General features: G+C 44.2%; 1 protein-coding gene across 2 annotated transcripts in view; it reads right to left on the reverse strand.

Moving 5' to 3' along the window:
* The window catches only part of LOC126251862 (rho-related BTB domain-containing protein 1), a 548446-nt gene that overhangs the window by 381338 nt on the left and 143216 nt on the right, over positions 1–23892 (reverse strand). The window contains exon 2 of one of the 2 annotated variants that reach the window (XM_049952547.1): positions 10813–11070. The exons of the other annotated variant lie outside the window; for it this stretch is intronic. Within the exon in view, the coding sequence (XP_049808504.1) occupies positions 10813–10839 (27 nt within the window). The 5' untranslated portion in view covers positions 10840–11070. The remainder of the gene's footprint in view (positions 1–10812; positions 11071–23892) is intronic. 2 annotated transcript variants of the gene reach the window in all.

A 23892-nucleotide genomic window follows, 5' to 3' on the forward strand; every position in this document is an offset into this window, starting at 1 on the left:
ATTAAATTTCCTACAGAAGGTGCTACTAATTTTTTCTGTAGAAATAATAGTTTGCGCACAGCGAGCGAGAGAACATAAAAATCCTGCTTATGGTATTTGAAGATGCTGTAGGCTGCATAAAACTCAGCGGTAGGGGCGGCTGTATCACTTCGTATGTAACATCTCTTTGTATATGTGGTCGTTACTGAAAGTTAAGACATTAGACAGTAGCGAGCATCACAACATGCCCACCGCACAACTTATTTATTAAAGGCATAACACTGTGACGAAAGCACAATGCCGCCAATATGGCAAATCGTCGTCTTGAATTGTGTCTGTACGCTGTGAAAAATTTCATCTTGCTCCATCACTAAGGGGGAAACCACATTCCCAGTTCTTTGATTAATGGCCACAATCTGACAAAAAAAAATGTATTCACCAGTGAACGAGCATCAGCACAAAAATGGCTCTGAACACTATGGGACTCAACATCGGAGGTCATCAATCCCCTAGAACTTAGAACTACTTGAACCTAACTAACCTAAGGACATCACACACAGTGTCCTCAGTCTCAACATCAACTGAGACATCACCGTAGCGGTCGCGCGGTTCCAGACTGAAGCGTCTAGAACCGCTCGGCCAACCCCGGCTGCAGCGTCAGCACACTAGAATATATGAGTGAAGTCTGCTATGGCGGTGGGTTGCAATAAATTACACAAGCATTAACTGTACATCTATTCTGTAGCCAAATTCACACCTCGGTTCATACGAGTGCTTGTTTTAATGTATTAGGCCTTGCATTCGTTTATTGGTCATCGCTGCGTTGAGAAAGTCAGTTGCAAGACACCAGCAGCGCAGGTGAGGAATGAAACATCCATAGAATTCCTTTGCCTTCTGCCGGCGCGCTTCTACCCTGGATTCCGTCCAAGGTCGCTCAGCCGTTTCCAGTCAAAGAAGCTCGTTTGCTGGAGACGCCGTGTTTACTGATCCTCGGCGTTCAGGAAAACGTGGGAAGTGCGGAGTTTCTAGACTCACCAAAGACGAAGCACTGCTGATGGGAATGTCTGAAATTTGTTACTTACTGTAAGGTGCACCTTCGCAATTTCTTGCAATTTTTTTGAAGTACAATTTACTTCCTGCACTCAGAAGCAAATCTCTAAATCAGATAGACGGTCGATGGTTTACATATGTGGATTAAACGTTATTCATCTTGATTTGGTTCCGTATTCCATTTCTTCTCAACATTTCAGATCCTTCTATGGTGGAACAGTGTCCTCAATCTTTTAACATCAACTGAAAATCAAATGGCTCTGAGCACTATGGGACTCAACTGCTGTGGTCATCAGTCCCCTAGAACTTAGAACTACTTAAACCTAACTAACCTAAGGACATCACACACACCCATGCCCGAGGCAGGATTCGAACCTGCGACCGTAGCAGCAGCGCGGCTCCGGACTGGAGCGCCTAGAACCGCACCGCCACCGCGGCCGGCCATCAACTGAGACACTGTTTTACACTGTAGAACACTCTAATACTACTGAAACTGAAATACGAAATCTTGTTCACATTGCTTATTACCGTCGTGTTACATCCTTTTTACTGATTTTCTACCTCTTTTAGTTTGCTTTTATTTCAGAAAAGAGCTGTCAAAAATATCTGTGGTCTTCGGAACCGTATAATTGCAACAGTACGAAAACACAAATTTTATCGTTGTTAGGGAACAAGTTGGAAAGGAACGCAATTAATCGCACATTCAGTGCAAGATACAGGAAATGATATGCACTTCGATAATATTTACTTAACCGCTGCGATTCACACTCTTTTATAGGTCCCACTTTAATCAAACTTTCAACGGAGGGATTCAACTAGACTGGAGAAATTTATGCTATTTTGTAGGTTCCATTTTGGAACCATACACACGGGATATTTAGGCATAAGTCGGAACTTTTTCATCCGCAAATGAGTTTAGTCTGTACATCAATTCCTATTGACGCACCTACGCTACGCTAAAAGTCTTTTTTCGTGTTTTTTCCTCTTTGTAACTAATTTGACGATAAATGCACGCATGTCAATTTGTAATCCCACAATTTATCGTCATCATTCCCCAACTGAGATACGTCTAATGACTTGTTTTCGCTCCGAACTTGTTTTTAGGACGAATGCTAATGTCTCAATACTGTCTTGCACTCCCTTCCACCGTAGCCGTCTCAGTCAACGAATATAATAAAAGGTGGTGTCTTGTGATGTTATTTTAAACAAGCTGAATTACACTAATGTGAATATTTACTTTATTGATTTGTATTATTCCATTTCTTGTCCTCATCTCATAATTTTTAATATTTTTCAGCCAATAGTCGTTGTTTGCCGTCTTAACACGATGAAGCGATGGATCGGCCGACACTGTCACAGCCTTAAGTGCTCCAAACACGTTGCAGAAAACGAACCTATCTTCATTCAGCTGCAGGCTAACGAAGTCAGATGCCGATTTATAAGCATCATTTTACTGCAAAGTTAATTCTGACGCACAAAACGGATTACTCATCTTTCCACGATCACGCATTATAGAGTTAAAGATACGCTTATAACACAGGTTTCGCCGATTTCAGTCGTTCATCTCGTCATCATACTCTCTTTTGCCTTTGATATTCACTAGCCGGCCGCGGTGGTCTAGCGGTTCTAGGTGCTCAGTCCGGAACCGCGGGACTGCTACGGTCGCAGGTTCGAATCCTGCCTCGGGCATGGATGTGTGTGCTGTCCTTAGGTTAGTTAGGTTTAATTAGTTCTAAGTTCTAGGCGACTGATGACCTCAGAAGTTAAGTCGCATAGTGCTCAGAGCCATTTGAACCATTTTGATATTCACTACAGCCAATAATAAAAACTTAATAAATGGGAAGAGCGATTCTAAAATGCAATCCGCATTACATTTCTATGACGCTAAATGCTTATCCTGCTTTTATTCTTCGATCTGCATGATAGGACGCGTTTCATGGATTTAAGCTTTGAGTTGCGTAGTCCATCGCAACATGAATAATCACGTCAGGAGGCAGGCGATGTAGTCAAAGAAAAATGTGAGCGATATTATTCCTATTTTTCGTATTCAAAACTTCCAGTCTGCTGGAACGTTAACCGCAGGTACCGTGAATTGTATATTCCTGTTGGAAGAAGAGACTGAGGCCAGACACAGTGTCGTTCTGCATTCTCTTCGCAAGCTCCTATCACCGGCTCTCTGCTTGTCGCTATCACCATAACATTCGCCAAAAGGCTGAAATATTCGTGGCGAGTGGAACAGTATATAAATTGATGTGTCGTAGGTAACGAAAAATTCGTCTTCTTTACTTCGTGAGCAGCAACATCGCGATTTACATAGATCTAAATATATCATACAACAGTTCTCGCAGCAAGCATTCCAGGCGAATCGAAATAAAGAAAATTAGCTTCCTGCAGGATCTAAAAATATAAAAAGAGAGAACTATATTTGTCGACACGTGCTGACGAAAGTGAAGGTACGCAGCCAACAGGTTTTACAGGTTCCGGGATTGGTTCTGTCCTCTGGTCCACAGCTAGCACCTGCTTTCTCCAGCCTCTCTCTGTGACACGTGTTTGTCTGGCTTCTTGTGCTTAAAACAGATTAGTAGCATTATAGAGGCAGCTTGCGGTTAGTAAATGCTGTGAAGCCTAGAGCGCAGAGCTAAAGACGTTACGCAATGCGAAAGCAAGAGCTAGTTTGCAAATTACCACGCCCAAAGGGATCAGAGCAAGCACTACGCGGAAGATGGAAACTTTATCTCACTGCAGTCATTACTCTGTGCTGGTTAAAAGTATCACACACAACGGCTTCAGATGATAATGTCTGAGTAGAATTGCACTGTTTTGTGATTGGTACTTGTTGAACTCCGTTCGTTTAAGTTTCTTTATAATCGGATAATTAAGGACCCTTGCCCTTCTACAGATTACGTGACTCAGTTCCGTCTCATCTGCTCCATTATTTTCCTCCAGTATTTATTTCATCTTTCCAACATGGTAAATTTTTATTTCTTCTGATCAATTTACATTTATTCTGTTACAACTTAAAACTTTCTCTTTCTCTCGCCCTTTCTTTGAGTATTCCTAAATATTTTTAACATCTCTGAACCAGTTTGATGATTTATATTCCCAGAGATACTTGAAAATATGATTTGTCATCCGACTGTCATTCGTCCTTTATATATGCCCAAATAATCTCGGGCTTCTTTCCTTGTCGTTTCTGCTATTTTATTCTATAGTTTAACACAAAAGATGCGTCTGTAGAGTTTGGTGAATGGTCTCAGAAAATAAAGGAAACAAGAGTTACAAACAAAATACCTTTACTGACTTTCAAAGTAATCATCATTAGCCACAACACACTTCTGATATCAGCTGTAAGACCGTTCCAAACAGTCAGGAAACACTTGTTGAGGAATCGATCGAAGCACTGTGGTCACGCGTTGTTGGTTGTCCGCAGCGCCTGCGAGTGTTCGTTAACAACTGGGCTTACACTGTCTGTGTTTGTCTTCAACTCTTCTTCTCTCATTCTCAAAGACAACAGCAGATCATCCGCCAACATCTGTCGCATTCTTGACATTGCAAAATGGAGCAACGCGTTAACGTATGCTTCATAATGTAGGAAACGGCAACGGATACTCAAGGAAAGTTAGTGTAAGTGTACAGTGTTGGTGCCGGCCGTTGTGGCCGAGCGGTTCTAGGCCCTTCAGTCTGGAACCGCGCGACCGCTACGGTCGCCTTTGGCGTGGATGTGTGTGATGTCCTTAGGTTAGTTAGGTTTAAGTAGGTATAAGTTCTAGTGGACTGATGATCTAGATGTTAAGTCCCATAATGCTCAGAGCCATTTGAAACATTTGTGCAGTGCTGGAGCAGTGAGTAAAAAGCTTTAGAAACGGAAAGGACGAGTCGAGGATGAGCTGTGTTCGGCTCAACGTGCACAATCCAGACAACATCGAACGAGTGCGACAGATGCTTGCGCATGGTCGGCGGAAGTCTTGAGAATGAGAGCGGAATAGGTGGAGATAAACAAAGACAGGGTAAGCACAGTTGTTCATAAAAATTCGCAGATGTAGTGGATACACAATGGGTGACCACGATGCTTTGAGCGATTCCAAGATATACGTTTTCTGACGGTTTCCCACAACTGTACAGCCGATGTCATAAGTGTGTTCTTTATAATGGTGATTACTTTGAAGGCCATTAAAGGAATTTTGTTTGTAACTCTTGTTTCTTTTATTTCCTGAGACCGTTCAGCGAACTTTTCACGCGCATCTTCTGTTTCATCACTGCTTCGTAATTTCCAGGCTTCTTTGCTTCATATTAGAATATTAATTTTCCTGTAATTCTTCTTTCTAGTATTTCTAGTTAGTCTAATTTATAGTTAAATGCAAGGCAATTTCTTGCCTACAGGCGTCCAAATTTCACTACTATCTTGTAATGTTCCGTTTTTGTATATCTTGACCTTATGCCATTTCCATTTTGTATATCCATCCGCTTATAGCAGCTTTTTCTCAAATTATCCTTTACAGATATTTTAACTTAACAACTATTTCTATTTACATTTTGGTGCAAGTTTTATGTCAGTGGTAAATTTGTTTTTCTCTGCAGGGATTCTTAAAGCTGCACCTCTATCTGTTCCAAGAGGCTGACTTGTTAGCACCTCCAATAAATAATGTACTAGCTATTTTATTTTTATGTGCCGATTTCGGTCAATTTCAGATCTTACACGGGACATAAAACATATTGAGCCGTATATTCCACAACTGCAATGATGGCTCATTCTGAAATATTCTATTAAAGTGTACCAGGTTCTCTGTCTTGCAGCTAACATTGAAGTGTTTTACTGTTTACATTGTAAGGCAGAAAATAAGCTGTTTATACCACGTGGTATACTAAGAGGGACAGACAATAACTGAAGAGACCACTGATGTAGAAATGACAGAGTTTTCCGAAGAGTTTCATACTTTCATGACTTTGGGTTAGAATCACTGGGATGAGCTAAGAATATCGGATGGATAAAAATAGTTTTATTTACAATTGCAATATTGCATTTAACAATCGAGCGTCCGCTTGAAGTTTACACATTATTTTAACAACGTTCAGTGATCTGATTTTTGGAACCACGAAAAATTTTAGAAGTGGGTAGATTTTTAATAAGTGGGTCGAACTTCAGTGACTGACGATCAACTTCCTGGCCGACCAGCTGGAGTGTCAACTCCTTTGGTTGGATCCCGCATTGACGACAAGATCAGCGTGCAATAAACGATGCCTGCTACTCAAGATATTCGGATGAACAAAGTGAAGCCACCAGCAAAAGAAAGTCGTCACGAGTCTAAATCGAAAAGGCGCGATATTGCTGCACGACAATGCTTGCCCTCACACCGCCCAGCTGACCCAACAAACCGTTGAAGGAATGGTTAGGGAGCAGTCGAGAATCCCGACTGGTGGGGAAGGGGGGGGGGGGGAGGAGAGGGCTGCTACAGTGCTGAAGGCGCCCCCCCCCCTCCCCCAGATATTCTCCTGTTCCTCAAACACAGAGGAGAAGATTCTTTACAGCACAGGTATCAGACTTAATAGCCTCGACAATTTTCTCACTGTTTGGTATGATACCAGATTAAGAAAACCTCTTTGTTTTCTGTAGAAAATTTGGAGAGGGCACGATCATACAAATTTTCCCCCCTCTAAAAAAAAAGTCTTCATTTCGACTGTGGTTGGGATATACTACATCATCCTCCCTACGCTCCGGATTTGGATTCCTCCGATTTTGACTTGTCTGGTGAAAGAATTTGTGGGAAAGTGGCTCAAACAAAAGACGAATACTTCTTTGCATTCGGTATACAAAAAACCTTGTTCATAGTTGAAACAAGTGTATTCATAGTGGTGCGGATTATTTTGAGAAATATTAAAAGTCTCATTTTGTAAAATTACACTTTTTTACAACAATTTGTCTCTTCAGTTGTTTAATGCGCCTCCTATAATAGATCATTTCACAACAAGTAGTCATTGCAAATATGGAAATACGCTGTTGAAAATGTCCCGTGGATGGGGTAAAATTGAACTTCGGACAGTTGCTGCATAGGTTTTACTGATACTGACGTTCCACCTTGTTTACAAGTTCTGTGTTTTGATCTGATGTTGGCAGTAGCGGAAAGAACGCTGTAAGTGAAGGTATATATGAAGGGATCTAGACTGTTTTATTCATAAAATATTCACAATGATCGCTGATTCAACAGGGTATTTATTTCCATCTTTAATTGTTTGTGGTCACGGACTAACATTAAAGGAAGAAATTGTATCGGCTGGTTGTAATTGAAGTGCAGCTACTTACAAGGATTCTGCGTGGGCTACAATTATCGAATGATAGCGAAACTTGGTAGTTATTCCCATGCGTTAATGCTGAACCGATTTACGCCGGGAAAAATTGGTTCCAATTTTTGGCCATAAGGTGCAAAACTGGGGCTGTGAATCAAGAAAAATGTATAGAAATATTTCCATATGTCACGGAATAGGAACGGGACGTGGGCAGAAAAGGTGACACAAGTAAGAAAGGCATAATTTCGATTTTAGTATTAACAGCCGCGTACACAGTTCGTTTAGTATGACAACCGGACACGTCCATGAGATGCAGCCTCTGTAAAACCTCGTGATCAACAGTTACTCGAAGCAATTCCCATGGAATGTGAGCAACGTGTTCCTATGTACTGGCCTTCAGATCAGGTAGAGAACGATCTTGTCCCGATATTCCCACTGCCAAAAGTCCCTTGGATTCAGAACTTGTGATCTTGCAGGCCATGCATCTGCAAAACTTCTGGAAATAACATATTCGTGGAAGGTTGCACTAAGCAGATCTTTCACTAGACGAGCGACATGAGGTTCTGCCCCATCTAGCATAAAACAGTGGTTTCCCCACAGTCGCGCTCTTCCAAAGCAGGGATCACATGCCTAGATTTCGTGCAAAATCGCTTGACACGCCCCCGGATTGTATTCTCGTCAAAGAAGAGCGAACTGAGAATAAGAGAATAAAGGTGTTTGTGAATCCACACCACACAGTCACATACGGCGAGCGTAGTGGCTCTTTGTGGACAAAGCTCAGTTTAACAGCACCCAAAATTCAGCAATTCTGTGGCATTCACCGCATCCTGTACTGTTAAATGCGCCTCGTCAGTTCTCAGAATACCGCCCGACCACACGCCATCAAATTCGATCCGTGCCAGAAACCGAAGAGCAAACTCAGAATGTTGCTGTGGTTCATGAGGTTTCAGTTGCTGCACTGTCTTGATCTTGTACAGGTACCAGTGTAATATAGACCGCAAAACCATCCGCACTGTTGACTATGGTATGGACAAGCCTCGTGACACTGCACTAGTACTAGCACTAACCGGGGCACGTGCTGCATGGTCAGTTACAGCAGAAGCAACCTTGTCCTCGCCCATGTGCCACAGCACTCTCACATTATCATCTCCTATAAAACTATTTAATTACATCGGGCCTCTCCTCGGACACCTTTCAGTCGGCGATACAATCTCAGTGCAGCACTGTAACTGCTGCATTTTACGTAAAAGAGTTTCACGAACAGCGCACTGCCTCTCTTCTCGATAGCCATACTGTTCACTTACGTTACGCCGCATCAAACGATACAGTGTACAGCGCCAGATTTGGACCAGGTGGCTAAAATTGGAACTTTTTTTTTTCAGCGTAAATCGGCTCCCCATTAAAGCATTGGGAAACCGACGAAGTTTCGCTACCGTACTATAATTACAACCCACACCGGTTCCCCATGAGTAGCTGCACAGTAATAACAATCACACGGTGTATGAACACCGAATGAATTGTCAACTGCCAAGATCGCTAAAATTATTTATTTTTATAGATGAACGTTTTCGGGAATTCTGCGTTGCCATCTACGGATCTACACTACTGGCCATTAAAATTGATACACCACGAAGATGACGTGCTACAGACGCGAAATTTAACCGACAGGAAGAAGATGCTGTGATATGCAAATGATAAGCTTTTCAGAGCATTCACACAAGGTTGCCGCCGGTGGCGACACCTACAACGTGCTGACATGAGGAAAGTTTCCAACCGATTTCAAAACAATGGTTCAAATGGCTCTGAGCACTATGGGACTCAACTGCTGAGGTCATTAGTCCCCTAGAACTTAGAACTAGTTAAACCTAACTAACCTAAGGACATCACAAACATCCATGCCCGAGGCAGGATTCGAACCTGCGACCGTAGCGGTCTTGCGATTCCAGACTGCAGCGCCTTTAACCGCACGGCCACTTCGGCCGGCTCCAACCGATTTCTCATACACAAACAGCAGTTGACCGGCGTTGCCTGGTGAAACGTTGTTGTGATGCCTCGTGTAAGGAGGAGAAATACGCACCATCACGTTTCCAACTTTGATAAAGGTCGGATTGTAGGCTATCGCTATTGCGGTTTATCGTATCGCGACATTGCTGCTCGCGTTGGTCGAGATCCAATGACTGTTAGCAGACTATCGAATCGGTGGGTTCAAGAGGGTAATATGGAACGCCATGCTGGATCGCAACGGCCTCGTATCACAAGCAGTGGAGATGACAGGCATCTTATCCGCATGGCTGTAATGGATCGTGTAGCCATGTCTCGATCCCTGAGTCAACAGATGGGGATGTTTGCAAGACAACAACCATCTACACGAACAGTTCGACGACGTTTGCAGCAGCATGGACTATCAGCTCGGAGACCATGGCTGCGGTTACCCTTGACGCTGCGTCACAGACAGGAGCGCCTGCGATGGTGTACTCAACGACGAACCTGGGTGCACGAATGGCAAAAACGTCATTTTTTCGAATGAATCCAGGTTCTGTTTACAGCATCATGATGGTCGCATCCGTGTTTGGCGACATTGCGGTGAATGCACATTGGAAGCGTGTATTCGTCATCGCCATACTGGCGTATGACCCGAGGTGATGGTATGGGGTGCCATTGGTTACATGTCTCGGTCACCTCTTGTTCGCACTGACGGCACTTTGAACAGTGGACATTACATTTCAGATGTGTTACGACCCGTGGCTCTACCCTTCATTCGATCCCTGCGAAACCCTACATTTCAGCAGGATAATGCACGACCGCATATTGCAGGTCCTGTTCGGGCCTCTCTGGATACAGAAAATGTTCGACTGCTGCCCTGGCTAGCACATTCTCCAGATCTCTCACCAATTGAAAACGTCTGATCAATGGTGGCCGAGCAACTGGCTCGTCAGAATACGCCAGTCACTACTCTTGATGAACTGTGGTACCGTGTTGAAGCTGCATGGGCAGCTGTACCTGTACACGCCATCCAAGCTCTGTTTGACTCAATGCCCAGGCCTATCAAGGCCGTTACTACGGCCAGAAGTGGTTGTTCTGGGTACTGATTTCTCAGGATTTATGCACCCAAATTGCTTGTAAATGTAATCACATGTCAGTTCTAGTATAATATATTTGTCCAACGAATACCCGTTTATCATCTGAATTTCTTCTTGGTGTATCAATTTTAATGGCCAGTAGTGTACGTTTACATCATAGATCACAGAGAATCACTGAAACCGGTCATCTACATGAATGAATGGTTTTTGCGATCTTGGCAGTTGTGAATTTATTCAGTGTTCATAATACTACATGTCGCCCGCACGCTGACGATGTCAGAAGTGTACACGCCCTGTGTATTTCCAGGGTCACTGTCTGTAATTGCGACTACATCGGAGCTTCTTAAAAACAGAAAGGCCTGTTCCCGCCTTGCAGTGGTGAGTTTCCACCTTCCGCGGCGTGCGCTGAGCCGGTGCATACTCTTCTCTTGCGGGTGTTGTCCTTCATGGCGGGACAGCGCCGGGCGGCCCCGCCCCCGTGCAGACGCTGGGCTCAGGAGCGGCCCCCGGCATTCACCCACGCCGCCTCCGCCTCCGCCGCCGCCGCCGCCTCCGCCCTGCAGACCGTGGACCGCCGTTTCCCGGCCTCGCCACGCACCGCGCACCACGCACTGCTCAACGCGCGCCGCAGGAACGCCGAACCGCACGCCGCCCGCGTCCCTTGCCCCCGTGCCTGCTCCTGCAGGGCACACGGCCAACAATCTCGTCACGCCGCGCTGCTTGCAAACAAGCGACGGCAACAAACACTTGGCGCTGCTGCTGCTGCTGCCGGAACCTCCGCTGCTGCGCTGACGCCGCCACTCTTCGTTACGCTGATGGCTTGTCTGGCAACGCTGCTCAGGGTCAGACTGTTAACGAAGGTGCGACCACATAGAACAGGTGATCAAAATCGGCGGGGGGTGGGGGAGGGTCCACCTAAATCTCACCAAATCTCACTTAAAGGGAGGGGAGACAATGAAAATCTCAAATCAACTTTTAATTCAGAGAATATACATTATTCAAATGGACAATATTTTATCTTATGTAATTAATCCTGAGCAGATAATACTAAAGTGCTCACCAATATTTACAATTACAACCTCCTCTTTCTCTCTTTCTTTCGCTTACGCCCTTTCCCGCAGGGTCGGTAGGGTTACAACAGATGGGGCATGGTGTTGTGTACATAGTTCCGCGTAGTCAGCGCGTACACAACTTTCCCACTAGAGCGCGCCCCGCTAAGCACAACAGCGCAGGCGCAGCGCTCGTCCGTCTCCGCACTACGAGATGGCGGTGCCTTAGAGACGGACCAAATTCTGCTTCCGCCGATCTGCGTATTAATATGTAACGGAACCAATGAGATTGCTGCTAACGTAGAACCTTTTCTCCTCGCGGATCACACTCGCGCAATGATACATGAACGCACGAGGTATTATAACGAGTGTAAAGACCTCCGATTAGTCAGTCTGCATTTGTCTGCACCAGTCTGTACCAGTCTGCATTAGTCTGTACCAGCCTATAGTCAAGTTTCAGTCTGCGCCTAATAACATTATCATATTCCTGTACTTAGCCATGAAGATAAATGTATAGACACTTTGTCAAGTATCAGAGAGATGTGAGAATAAGATTAACGTGCCAAGTCCAAACGAACTTCAGATTGTCAATTGTAAATAGCATCCAGAATCAAGTTAAGTAAGGTTTATGCTTGTTATTATTTTAATAAATGTGTGTGAAAATTAATCAAGTTCTGTTTAAAGTTGGTCACCGTCAATCTGCTACTCTAAGCGTGCAAGTGGCATTTCTATTGTCTGACCTAACGGCAGAAGATAAACACGCCATGATAAGACCACGAGACATATTGCTGACACTCGCCTACTTCGTTAGAGCGACGAGTCAAATAATCTGATGGTGTGTGTACCGAAGGTCTTACAGTACGTACACCACACAAGGTTAACGGAAAGGGGTGGCCGGATGCCCCTCCTGCCGCCACCCCATACCCCCCAGGACGGAATCACTGTACCCTAGCTGTCTGTGTTTAGTTTAAGTCAGGAATGAGTGGTAACGTTTTCAAATGTCTGTGAGTCGTGTAACTGAGGCGGAACGTGGGGACCAGCCCGGTATTCACCAAGCAGGATGTGGAAAACCGCCTAAAAACCACATCCAGGCTGGCCGGCATACCGGCCCATGTCGTTCATCTCCAAACTAAGTAAAGGTTCAATGACATTTAAAAAAGTGGAAATTTGTGGTAAGGACTATGGGACCAAACTGCTGAGGACATCGGTCCCTAGACTTACACACAAATTAAACTAACGACAACACACACACCCATGCCCGAGGGAGGATTCGAACCTCCGACGGGGGCAGCCGCGCGAACCGTGACAAGACGCCTCTTTTTTTTTTTCGATATAGGTCGTTGCGATATGTCTGGGAGGATGTCACAAGACATCCGTTCAAGTTGATCCGGGGCCGGCGCGCCTACCCGTGTCCAGGAAGCAGCGCATTAGCGCTCTCGGTTACCCTAGCGGGTCAATGTTTACAACCTCTCTGTCACATGGTTTATGTGTGTTCATACCGGGATTCCCTGATTTGAGACAAGTGTCGCTCAAGTGTCAGAATTCATTCGGGCAGTTTTTTGCCGCACTGGTCGAAATCACTACGTTTCAGTTAGTGAGTCAGTCGTGATATACTGCAACGCACATAAAGCCGAAATTATTGTGTTCAACATGAATTTGCAACAAAACTTTTACAAAGTGTCTGTTGAGCGGTATGCTGACAAGTCGAAACGTATGTGCGAGCATGGAATTAATAATTTTTGGAAGGAAACTAAGCCAAGTTCGCTGACCAGGATTCTCTTGTGGACTACATAAATAAAGACATTGAAAAGTTACGTAATCGTACAGTTCAAAGGAAGATACAAACAAAGTTGTCCTTCATCTCCAAACTAAGTAAAGGTTCAATGACATTTAAAAAAGTGGAAATTTGTGGTAAGGACTATGGGACCAAACTGCTGAGGACATCGGTCCCTAGACTTACACACTAATTAAACTAACGACAACACACACACCCATGCCCGAGGGAGGATTCGAACCTCCGACGGGGGCAGCCGCGCGAACCGTGACAAGACGCCTCTTTTTTTTTTCGATATAGGTCGTTGCGTTATGTCTGGGAGGATGTCACAAGACATCCGTTCAAGTTGATCGTTGATTCCTTGACTCAGTTTTTTTATTACAGAGAGCACGCAGCCCTCTGACCGAACACGCTGAGCTACCGTGTCGGCACTCTGACCGCACGGCTACCCCGCGCGCCTCAGTGACTTTTAAAGTTTATGTTATACACCAATAAAAGCTTAGTGTTATAGGGATCCGTCAAAATGGTTAATACTGCTTTCGTAGCGCCTTTTTGTCCTCCTCTCTCTGTCTGTCCGTCCGTCCTTGTCATGTTTAAAATTATGGTTTTAATCACGTATTAAAAAGGCTATTTAACACACTTTATAAATAACACATGGTTCTATTTAAGTGTTTAAAGCAAATAAATAATTCATTTTTACGTATTTTTCGCGACTAGGGGGTAAATCTCACTTGAGGCGGGCGTCTCACCAATATCACCAATGGGGGAGAGGGTTCAAATTTTAAAGAAGGCTCCTCACCTAATTAATTAACGTCCCCTTCTATAATAGAACCCAGTACGTTGTCATCGACGGTGAGTGTTCATCAGAGACAAGGGTATAGTTCGGAGTGCCCCAGGGAAATGTGATAGGATCGCTGTTATTTTCTACATACATAAATGATCCGCCGGACAGGATGGGCAGCGATATGCGGTTGTTTGCGGTCGATGCTGTTATGTGCGGGAAGGTGCCGTCGTTGAGAGACTATAGAAGGATACAAAATGACCTAAATTTCTTGTTGGTGTGACCAATAGCAGCTAGTTCTGTAGAAAAATGGAAGTTAATGCTGATGAGTAGGAGAAACAATCCCATAACCTTCAAATACAGCATTAGTAGCGCGCTGCTTGACACAGTTACATTGTTTAAATATCTGGACGTGACGTTGCAAAGCGACATGAAATGGAACGAGCATGTAGAACGATTGTAGTACGGAAAGCGAATGGTCGATTTCGGTTTATAGAGCCAGATTTGCACCTGGTGGCTAAAATTTGAACTTTTTTCAGCGTAAATCAGCTCCCCATTAACGCGCTGGCATATCTACGAAGTTTCGCTACCGTACGATAATTACAGCCCACAGTGGGCCTCTGCGGTAGCTGCACTCTATTACTGGGAAAGTGCGCGTCAACCGTAAAGGGGACCGCAAATAGAACTCCAGTGCAATCCGTTCTCGAGTATTGCCCGAATGTTTCCGATTCACTATGTCGGAATAAAGGAAGACATCGAAGCGGTTCAGAGGCGGTCTGCTAGATTTGTTATAGCTAAGTTCAAAAAACACACAAGTATTACGGAGATGCTTCGGGAACTCAAATGAGAACCCCTGGAGGGAAATCGACTTACTTTTCGAGGAACGCTGTTGAGGAAACTTAGAGAACCGGCAAATGAAGCTGACTGCAGACTGATTCTACTGCCACAAACGAACATCTCTTGTACGGACCACGAAGATAACTCATACGGAAGCATACATACAGTTGTTTTTCCCTCCCTCTACTTGCAAGTGGAACCGTAAAGGAAATGACCAGTACTGGTATTGTTGCTTTTGGGGTATCTATGTAGACGTAGATGAGACTACGGTTGCCGACCGTCCTATATAGTAGAGGGATACCTCATACTGAGCGTTAAAAAATTATCCCCAGTGGACCATTTCTGAAACACTAATATTGCCCATTCAATATGTTTCTGGTAATTCATCTTAGGTGTTTAATTCATTTATCGAAATTACATCAATTTTAGGCCTACATATCTCTCATCAGTTTGTCAGAATTACGATTCAGTACGTAGCATTACTTATCTGTTATCAGACAATGCATTTAAGTATGAATGTGTTTTATTTAAACTGTACCCTACATCACCATTTAAAGTAACGTTAAGTACTACGGTCTAGGTACTACCAAACAATGCTCTGAAGGTACACTGTAGGAAATACTGCAACCAGCCACAAGTTTTTTTTAAGAAATAATTTTATTGTACCGATACTAGTTTCGGGCGTCAGGTCATTGTCAGACGCTAGCGTTTGTTTCTTGGCAAATTCATTGTTTCTGTCTTCATGAAAAGTCTCCTATTTAAAACTTAACAAGACAATAAAATTGTTTCTAAAAAAACTTTTAGCTGGTTGCAGTATTTCCTACAGTATAATTTACGAAAACAGCTGCGGTGTTCTCTAATCATAATAGATAAAACAATACTTTGAAGTTTGAAAAGTAGCGACAGCAATGGACGATGCTTTATTTAAACGCGCTAATAATAACTCAGCTCCACTTTCGCGTAGAAAATAGATGTCAGTCGCCAGCTGTTGACATCCGATATCAATCGCTCATGATATTAACGTCTGATTCACCTCCTAAGCGAGTTAAACGGTTATGCGTTTACCTAGAAAAACGAGAAAAGAAATATCCACGCCTAGTAGGAGTCAGTAACAGTTCTTCCAAGTGGGAATGCGTAAGTTGTAACTTAGTTATATTTGTCAGGGATTTTTTTAAAAATTGTTAACGACAACAACGAAATGTTGACCACAGGAAAAGAACTAGGTAAATAAGATTTCGTCAGTGATTAGCCTCATGCTGGGCGAAATATGTTAATATTCAATGCCTAATATTTAGAATGATTTGTAAGTGCCTAAATAAGCTCTAGTATTTAAATTCAATGTAAACACAGTATTTTACAATAAACTAATAAATATAAGTTAACTGGTTACATCAAGGGGCAGTCAAATGAAAACGAGACAGATGGAAAAACAGTAGGTAAACTGTTTATTATTTCAAAAGTAATCTCCGTAACTGTTAATTCATTAATTCCACTGTGAGGCAGGACGGTCAATGTGTTCATTGAAAATGTTTGGGGTTGCCTACAGAGCCGGGGTTGTAGCCATGGCGTGCAACTGTTAGTCCGAAGCAAATCGACGGCGACTATGACTTTCTTCATGGCTCTGAAAATATGGAAATCGCATGGGCAGAAACCGAGACTGTATGGACAATATGTAGGGCTTCCAAGCGAAACTTCTGCGACGTATTCGAAACAGACTTAGGAATATGCTGGCCATTATTTTTTGGTAGGTTGTTTAAATTACGCTTGAAATGTTTCGCTGGGAAGCGTCCACAGTGAGTAATTTCCCGGCGAGAGCCGCTTGTTTCCGATGCAGAAAAAGTTCTCTTCTTCCAGAAGGTAGCACGTTATGGGAGCGAGGAAATGGCCAATGCGGAAGCACACATTCTGTTCCTGATTCTGACTGGCTGAAACACCTACATGTTAAATAATTTAGTGTAGCGGTTTTGAAGCTCGAGGAATTGAGAAGTCGGCCTCGTGGAGTGTAGAAGTAGTATACCTTCTCGGGTAGCGCCGGACTTAAAAAGTATAAAATAACATCTCCTAGCCCTATACAGATTTCTAGCCCCATACAAATAGTACCGAAAATTTGTGCTTGTGAACTTTTAATAGCTACGAACAAAACCTTTAAAATTTAAAACAAAGAACGTGGGGTGCATGCAATACATAATGGATGCACCTCCTTGCTATTCTTTATTGCATGCGCGTCAGGTTTTCGTTTTAATTAATTCTAAAATTATACAACTACTGTTTTCATACACTACTGGCCATTAAAATTGCTACACCAAAAAGAAATGCAGATGATAAACGGGTATTAATTAGACAAATATATTATACTAGAACTGACATGTCAATACATTTTCACGCAATTTAGGTGCATAGATCCTGAGAAATCAGTACCCAGAACAAACAAACAACCTCTGGCCGTATTAACGGCCTTGATACGCCTGGGCATTGAGTCAAACAGAGCTTGGATGGCGTGTACAGGTACAGCTGCCCATGCAGCTTCAACACGATACCACAGTTCATAAAGAGTAGTGACTGGCGTATTCTGACGAGCCAGTTGCTCGGCCAGTATTGACCAGACGTTTTCAATTGGTGAGAGATCTGGAGAATGTGCTGGCCAGGGCAGCAGTCGAACATTTTCTGTATCCAGAAAGACCCGTACAGGACGTGTAACATGCGGTCGTGCATTATCCTGCTGAAATGTAGGGTTGCGCAGGGATCGAATAAAGGGTAGAGCCACGGGTCGTAACACATCTGATATGTAACGTCCATTGTTCAAAGTGCCGTTAATGCGAACAAGAGGTGACCGAGACATGTAACCAATGGGTCCCCATACCATCAGGCCGGGTGATACGCCAGTATGGCGATGACGAATACAAGCTTCCACTGTGCGTTCACCGCGATGTCGCCACACACGGATGCGACCATCACGATGCTGTAAACAGAACCTGGATTCATCCGAAAAAATGACGTTTTGCCATTCGTGCACCCAGGTTCGTCGTTCAGTACACCATCGCAGGGGCAAGGGTAACCGCAGCCATGGTCTCCGAGCTGATAGTCCATGCTGCTGCAAACGTCGCCGAACTGTTCGTGCAGATGGTTGTTGTCTTGCAAACGTCCCCATCTGTTGACTCAGGGATCGAGACGTGGCTGCACGATCCGTTACAGCCACGCGGACAAGATGCCTGTCATCTCGACTGCTAGTGATACGAGGCCGTTGGGATCCGGCACGGCGTTCCGTATTACCCTCCTGAACCCATCGATTCCATATTCTGCTAACACTCATTGGATCTCGACCAACGCGGGCAGCAATGTCGCGATACGATAAACCAGAATCGCGATAGGCTACAATCCGACCTTTATCAAAGTCGGAAACGAGACGATACGCATTTCTCGTCCTTACACGACGCATCACAACAACGTTTCACCAGGAAACGCCGGTTAACTGCTGTTTGTGTATGAGAAATCGGTTGGAAACTTTCCTCATGTTAGCACATTGTAGGTGTCGCCACCGCCGCCAACCTTGTGTGAATGCTGTGAGAAGCTAATCATTTGCATATCACAGCATCTTCTTCATGTCGGTTAAATTTCGCGTCTGTAGCACGTCATCTTCGTGGTGTACGAAATTTTAATGGCCAGTAGTGTATGTTATTTCACTGATTGCACAAAAATTTGTGCTTGTGAACTTTTAATAACTACGAAAAAACCTGTACAATTTAAAACAAATAACGTGAGGGGCATACAATACATAATGGATGCACGTCCTTGCTATTATCTATTGCATACGCCCCAGGTTTTCGTTTTAAATAATTCTAAAATTATTCTATTACTACTTTCATAGCTATTAAAACGTCACGAGCACAAATTTTTTCAGGACTATCTGTATGGGATTATCAATCTGTATGGGGCTAGGAGAAATTATTTTATACTTTTTAGTCTGCTTTAAAAACGTTTTATATTAAAAAAGTTGGTTTAATTTAAATCACTTTTTCTTTTCGCCAGACAACAACAATATTTCGTCCGGTGAGCTTTCTTCTGTCGTTGCAAAAGTACCAAAGTAATAAAGACATATTTTGACTGACGTATATTAACCGACTGGTACCTAGGCAACCCCTTGGTCAGACTGAGGACCGGCCTGCTCGCCTCGCAGCTAGCGCCCGGAGAGAGGCACTTAATTGGCGCTGTCTGCGCGGCGGCCCGTGGCAGTGGCCATCGATCTCAACTAGCGCGTCGCCCGGTACCGCTTAGATGCGGCGCCGCGCACGGCGAGGCGTGCTCGAGAGGCGTCCCTGGGTTCTCCACTTGCCGAGCTGGCCGGACACCGACCAGCCACCGTTGCTGCACCGCACCGACACGCCGTGCACACGGCTACGGCGGACACTTCGTTTGTGGCAGCGCGGATCGACCATTCCTCATCCACGACGTGTCGACACGACAGGTCCAATAACGAATCCCATCTCTTCGTAAGCTCGAAGTTCGGTTTGTTTTAAGTTGTTAGCAAAGCTTTCCACAGATCATCTTCAGATATTTCTTGGCATGCATTACACGTAGACTGCCAGCTGATGGGTGGCACGAAAGTTCCCATCACGTATGCCAGACATGTTCTGCGTGTGACACATCGGGGACCCTTGCAGGTCAGTCAAGCATCTGTACATTCCTCAAGACTGCAGTGAAGTTTTGCGTTATCGTGCTGAAAAATGCCATGTGGTACCTTGGTCGTGAAGGACACGATAAGAGGTTTGCCATTCTTGCCACAAATACTGGCGACAATTCATTTTCTGCAACTTCCTGGCAGACTAAAACTGTGTGCTGGACCGAGACTCGAACTCGGGACCTTTGCCTTTCGCGGGAAAGTGCTCTACCAACTGAGCTACCCAAGCACGACTCACGCCCCGTCCTCAAAGCTTTACTTCTGCCAGTACCTCGTCTCCTACCTTCCAAACTTTACAGAAGCTCTCCTGCGAACCTTGCACAAATAGCACTCATGAAAGGAAGGATATTGCGGAGCCATGGCTTAGCCACAGCCTGGGGTATGTTTCCAGAATGAGATTTTCACTCTGGAAACATCCACTAGGCTGTGGCTAAGCCATGTCTCTGCAATATCCTTTCTTTCAGAAGTACTAGTTCTGCAAGGTTCGCAGAAGAGCTTCTGTAAAGATTGGAGGGTAGGAGACGGGGTACTGGCAGAAGTAATTCTGTGAGGACGGGGCGTGAGTCGTGCTTGGGTAGCTCACTTGGTAGAGAACTTTCCCGCGAAAGGCAAGGGTCCCGAGTTCGAGTCTCGGTTCGGGACACAGTTTTAATCTGCCAGGAAGTTTCATATCAGCGCACACTCCGCTGCAGAGTGAAAATCTCATTCTGTAATTCGTTTTCTATTCGACTATTACCGAACCATCCCTGTTATCACATCTAGTACTGCCTCGCACAGCAGTTTAAGACGTACGCGTTCGAGAATCGCTGCTTCTTGTGACCTTTCACCAGGTTACGTAAACATAGCGATGTCGTTGGCGTGACCGCTGCAAACACAGTCGTCGCAGAGCGAAGCACTACTCAAGGTGTAAGATGACTGGCTCTGCACCAGGCAATTCTGTGTTTACCGTTGAACGTGTCAGGCTTCTCGAGGTTTCAAGCCGGCTTCCAGATATCTGTTTTGGATGGTTCGCGGTGACACTCCGCCTGTAACCTCTTCCCGGATTTCAGCTGTTACCATATTTCTGGGCCGTCTGAACAATCGTACGATTCTCTTGTGGCATAGGCCTTTTGGAAGAATCCATGCCTATTGTGCTTGCCACGGTGTTGTCTTAACTCCATCTCTCCACCATGTATTCTACAGCAATTGCACAGCAAGCTGCCATATCTACATTTACATCTACATGGCTACTCTGCGATTCACATTTAAGTGCCAAGCAGAGCGCTCTTCGAACAACATTCAGCCTATCTCTCTACTATTCCTCTCTTAAACACTGCATGGGAAAATATAACACTTAAATCTTTATGAAGTTCCAACATGGAGGATAGGGCCAGCGACTTGGGTTCTTTATTTTCGTTCAATTCCATCGCAGTCCGCAAACGTGGATCTAACATAACTTTGGAAGACGTTAACCACCCGAAGACTTACCAATTCCTTGCCCACGACGGTATTACATGGAAATCACCACCGCACGAGCGGCTTGTTGGGTTACGTGGAGGGAAGGGTTGGTGGGCACTATATAGCTTTACCTGTGTGATGAACAACTCATCTTAATTAGTTCCCAATCCGCTGTGATCTCTAGGGCCATCACACAAGGAGCCGATGCAGATGCACTGACTCTTTCCCGCTTTCTGACTGGAGAGAAACTCGTAACAGTTCCAACAGGACCAGAGCCTTCGTCGAACACGAACCAAGCAATGGAACTCCGACTGACACGGCAACTCCGACAGTTTTCGGAAAAGAGGACATGCACCCACAACACATGTGCAGGAAGGCCAGAAAACACTACCCAGGAGAGAAGAAAATGACAATAATCCTCTGCACACCACAGGGTCACACTATCAGTCGTCCTGTGCCGACGGTCATACTCTTAGAGATCGACCAGAGTGGGAAGGATGTCGCTGAATTAGATACCTGCAACGACTGAGAGACTATCTGATTACTCTTTGGAGAAGTATCTCTGACTTGTTTATATACGTAGTTCTGTGACGAGAAACAAAGTTTGTTGCGGGTCTAGTGTACTGTTATTACGATACTTTCCGACACAACAAACCAATTAAAAGCTGACTGAAAGACGCAGAAACTGCTTGTCAGTCTGAATAGTACCCTCTTACAAAAAATTTGCAACCCAGTAGACGGGGAAGCAGCAATAAAACTCTTAGCAATACACCACTGACAGTCACAAGGAATGTCAGTGAGTGTTTCATGGTATAGTCTGCATGACCATCAATCTCAGCTAAATTAATTGTTTTGACTGTGCGGCCCTTCCCGCCGGCGGTTCGGTTCCTCCCTCAGACATGGGTGTGTGTATTGTTCTTAGTATAAGTTACTTTAAGTTACTTTATGTAGTGTGTAAGTCTAGGGACAGATGACCTAATCAGTTTGGTCCCCTAGGTATTCACACACATTTGAACATTTTTGAATTAATTGTTTACGTTAAGTTTCAACAACATTATTTGTTAAGATTTCAATGCATTTTAAGGTGCAATTTTACTGTCTGCCTTTCGATACCGAGTGGAGAATGTGTATTCCCCCCTTTACCTGACGATCGACTCAGATAGTTTATTTCACTTTATTTATTTTAATCTAGGATTTAGTTAGTTTTGGTACGATGTTACAAAGTGGGCTCCGAGTGGCTCCTTTCCGCTAGAGTGGACAGATGGACTTTTCAGGATGCTCTTAGCGGTTGGGAAGAACAAAGAGTGGCAACCTTGCACGTATCTCCAGCTCGTAAATAGGGGTGGTAAACAAAAAAATAGACCTTCCACTGGATGGTCTGCGATTTTCTTACGGCACTACGGAGATAAGAAGAGACGTCCAAAGTCTCTTTCTCACTCTGTGATGGCTGACTATCATGTGATAATGAGCTACAGCACACTAAATTTATGCCGTTTCACTTCGAGTTCGCGCAGTAAATGGCGCCAAAATTACACTATTTCTCTTCTAATGCGTGCTGGTATGCAAATAAAATGGATGGAAACATATTTTTTAGCGCTCTCTCCCTAATAGCTAGAAGCCAGTGTCGAGTACCGAAATGATGGTTAGCCACACGACGATCAGTTCAGAGAAAGGACACAGTTGTCTGTGTTCGACTGTGCATACTCTGATGTGACGTCATCTCTTCCTGGTCGAGGCCCACGAGGAAAACAGGCCGTGGCGCTACGTTTAGCTTCCGTGTGCGAGGGAATTTATCTTTTTACGCTGAAGTAAATTAGTGCAGCAGTCAGATTAACAGCCTTTATTCCTATTTTGAGCACTGAATTGTGTTCAAATATTGGGCTGTGTTTGAATCGTTTGTTGGAGCTTCTGGCATGTGATCGCTGTTCCGAAGGATTTGGCCAATCTTGCTGAAGCGGCCTTTATAATAAATCTGGAGATGCTCGTAACTTCGCTCCCGTTGCAGTTCCTATTTTCACCCCAGAGTCGAAATTTGTAACTGTGATTGAAAACTCATAGTATTTGCCATGAAAAACGCAATCGGAGAGAAACACGCTCTGCGTCTACATAGATACGTAGATCCATAAGTGACACTCATTTTGGAGGCTGAAAATAATTAGAAAACAGTGTTCATTCATGGTGTTTAAGTGGTTTATAATAGTGAAAGCGTTTAGCAATGTTAGAATGGAAAAAATAAATTAATTGTATCATTGAGTTTGTGGGGGACGAATTTGCGAACACTTTTTTATTTCTGTTTTTGCAGTGTTAACGTTTATGTCAAATACTGGCTTTAGTATATTGCAACAACTTAATTGCAACCTGTCTAGTAATGGAGAACAAATTCAGGAATATATACACCAATTTTTAGCCTTTTCCGTAACCTTTCAGACAGATCTTAACCTATTAAAGTGCCGAAATTTGCACCCCCCTTCCCCCTCCTCGACGGTAATGTTCACTCTGCCCTAGAGTCCCTCGGCAGACCGCTCATTTCGATTGTGTTTCCAGTAGACGACCACAATGTGACGTAAAAGGTTACAAGAAAATATGGGCTTGGGACGAGGAATGAAAGAGGAGAAAGACTAATTGAGTTCTGTAACAAGTTTCAGCTAGTAATAGCGAATACCCTGTTGAAGAATCACAAGAGGAGGAGGTATACTTGGAAAAGGCCGGGAGATACGGGAAGATTTCAATTAGATTACATCATGGTCAGACAGAGATTCCGAAATCAGATACTGGATTGTAAGGCGTACCCAGGAGCAGATATAGACTCAGATCACAATATAGTAGTGATGAAGAGTAGGTTGAAGTTCAAGACATTAGTCAGGAAGAATCAATACGCAAACAAGTGGGATACGGAAGTACTGAGGAATGTCGAGATACGTTTGAAGTTCTCTAACCCTATAGATACA

The sequence above is a fragment of the Schistocerca nitens genome, chromosome 4 (genome assembly GCF_023898315.1).
Source record: "Schistocerca nitens isolate TAMUIC-IGC-003100 chromosome 4, iqSchNite1.1, whole genome shotgun sequence".
Lineage (NCBI taxonomy): Eukaryota > Metazoa > Arthropoda > Insecta > Orthoptera > Acrididae > Schistocerca > Schistocerca nitens.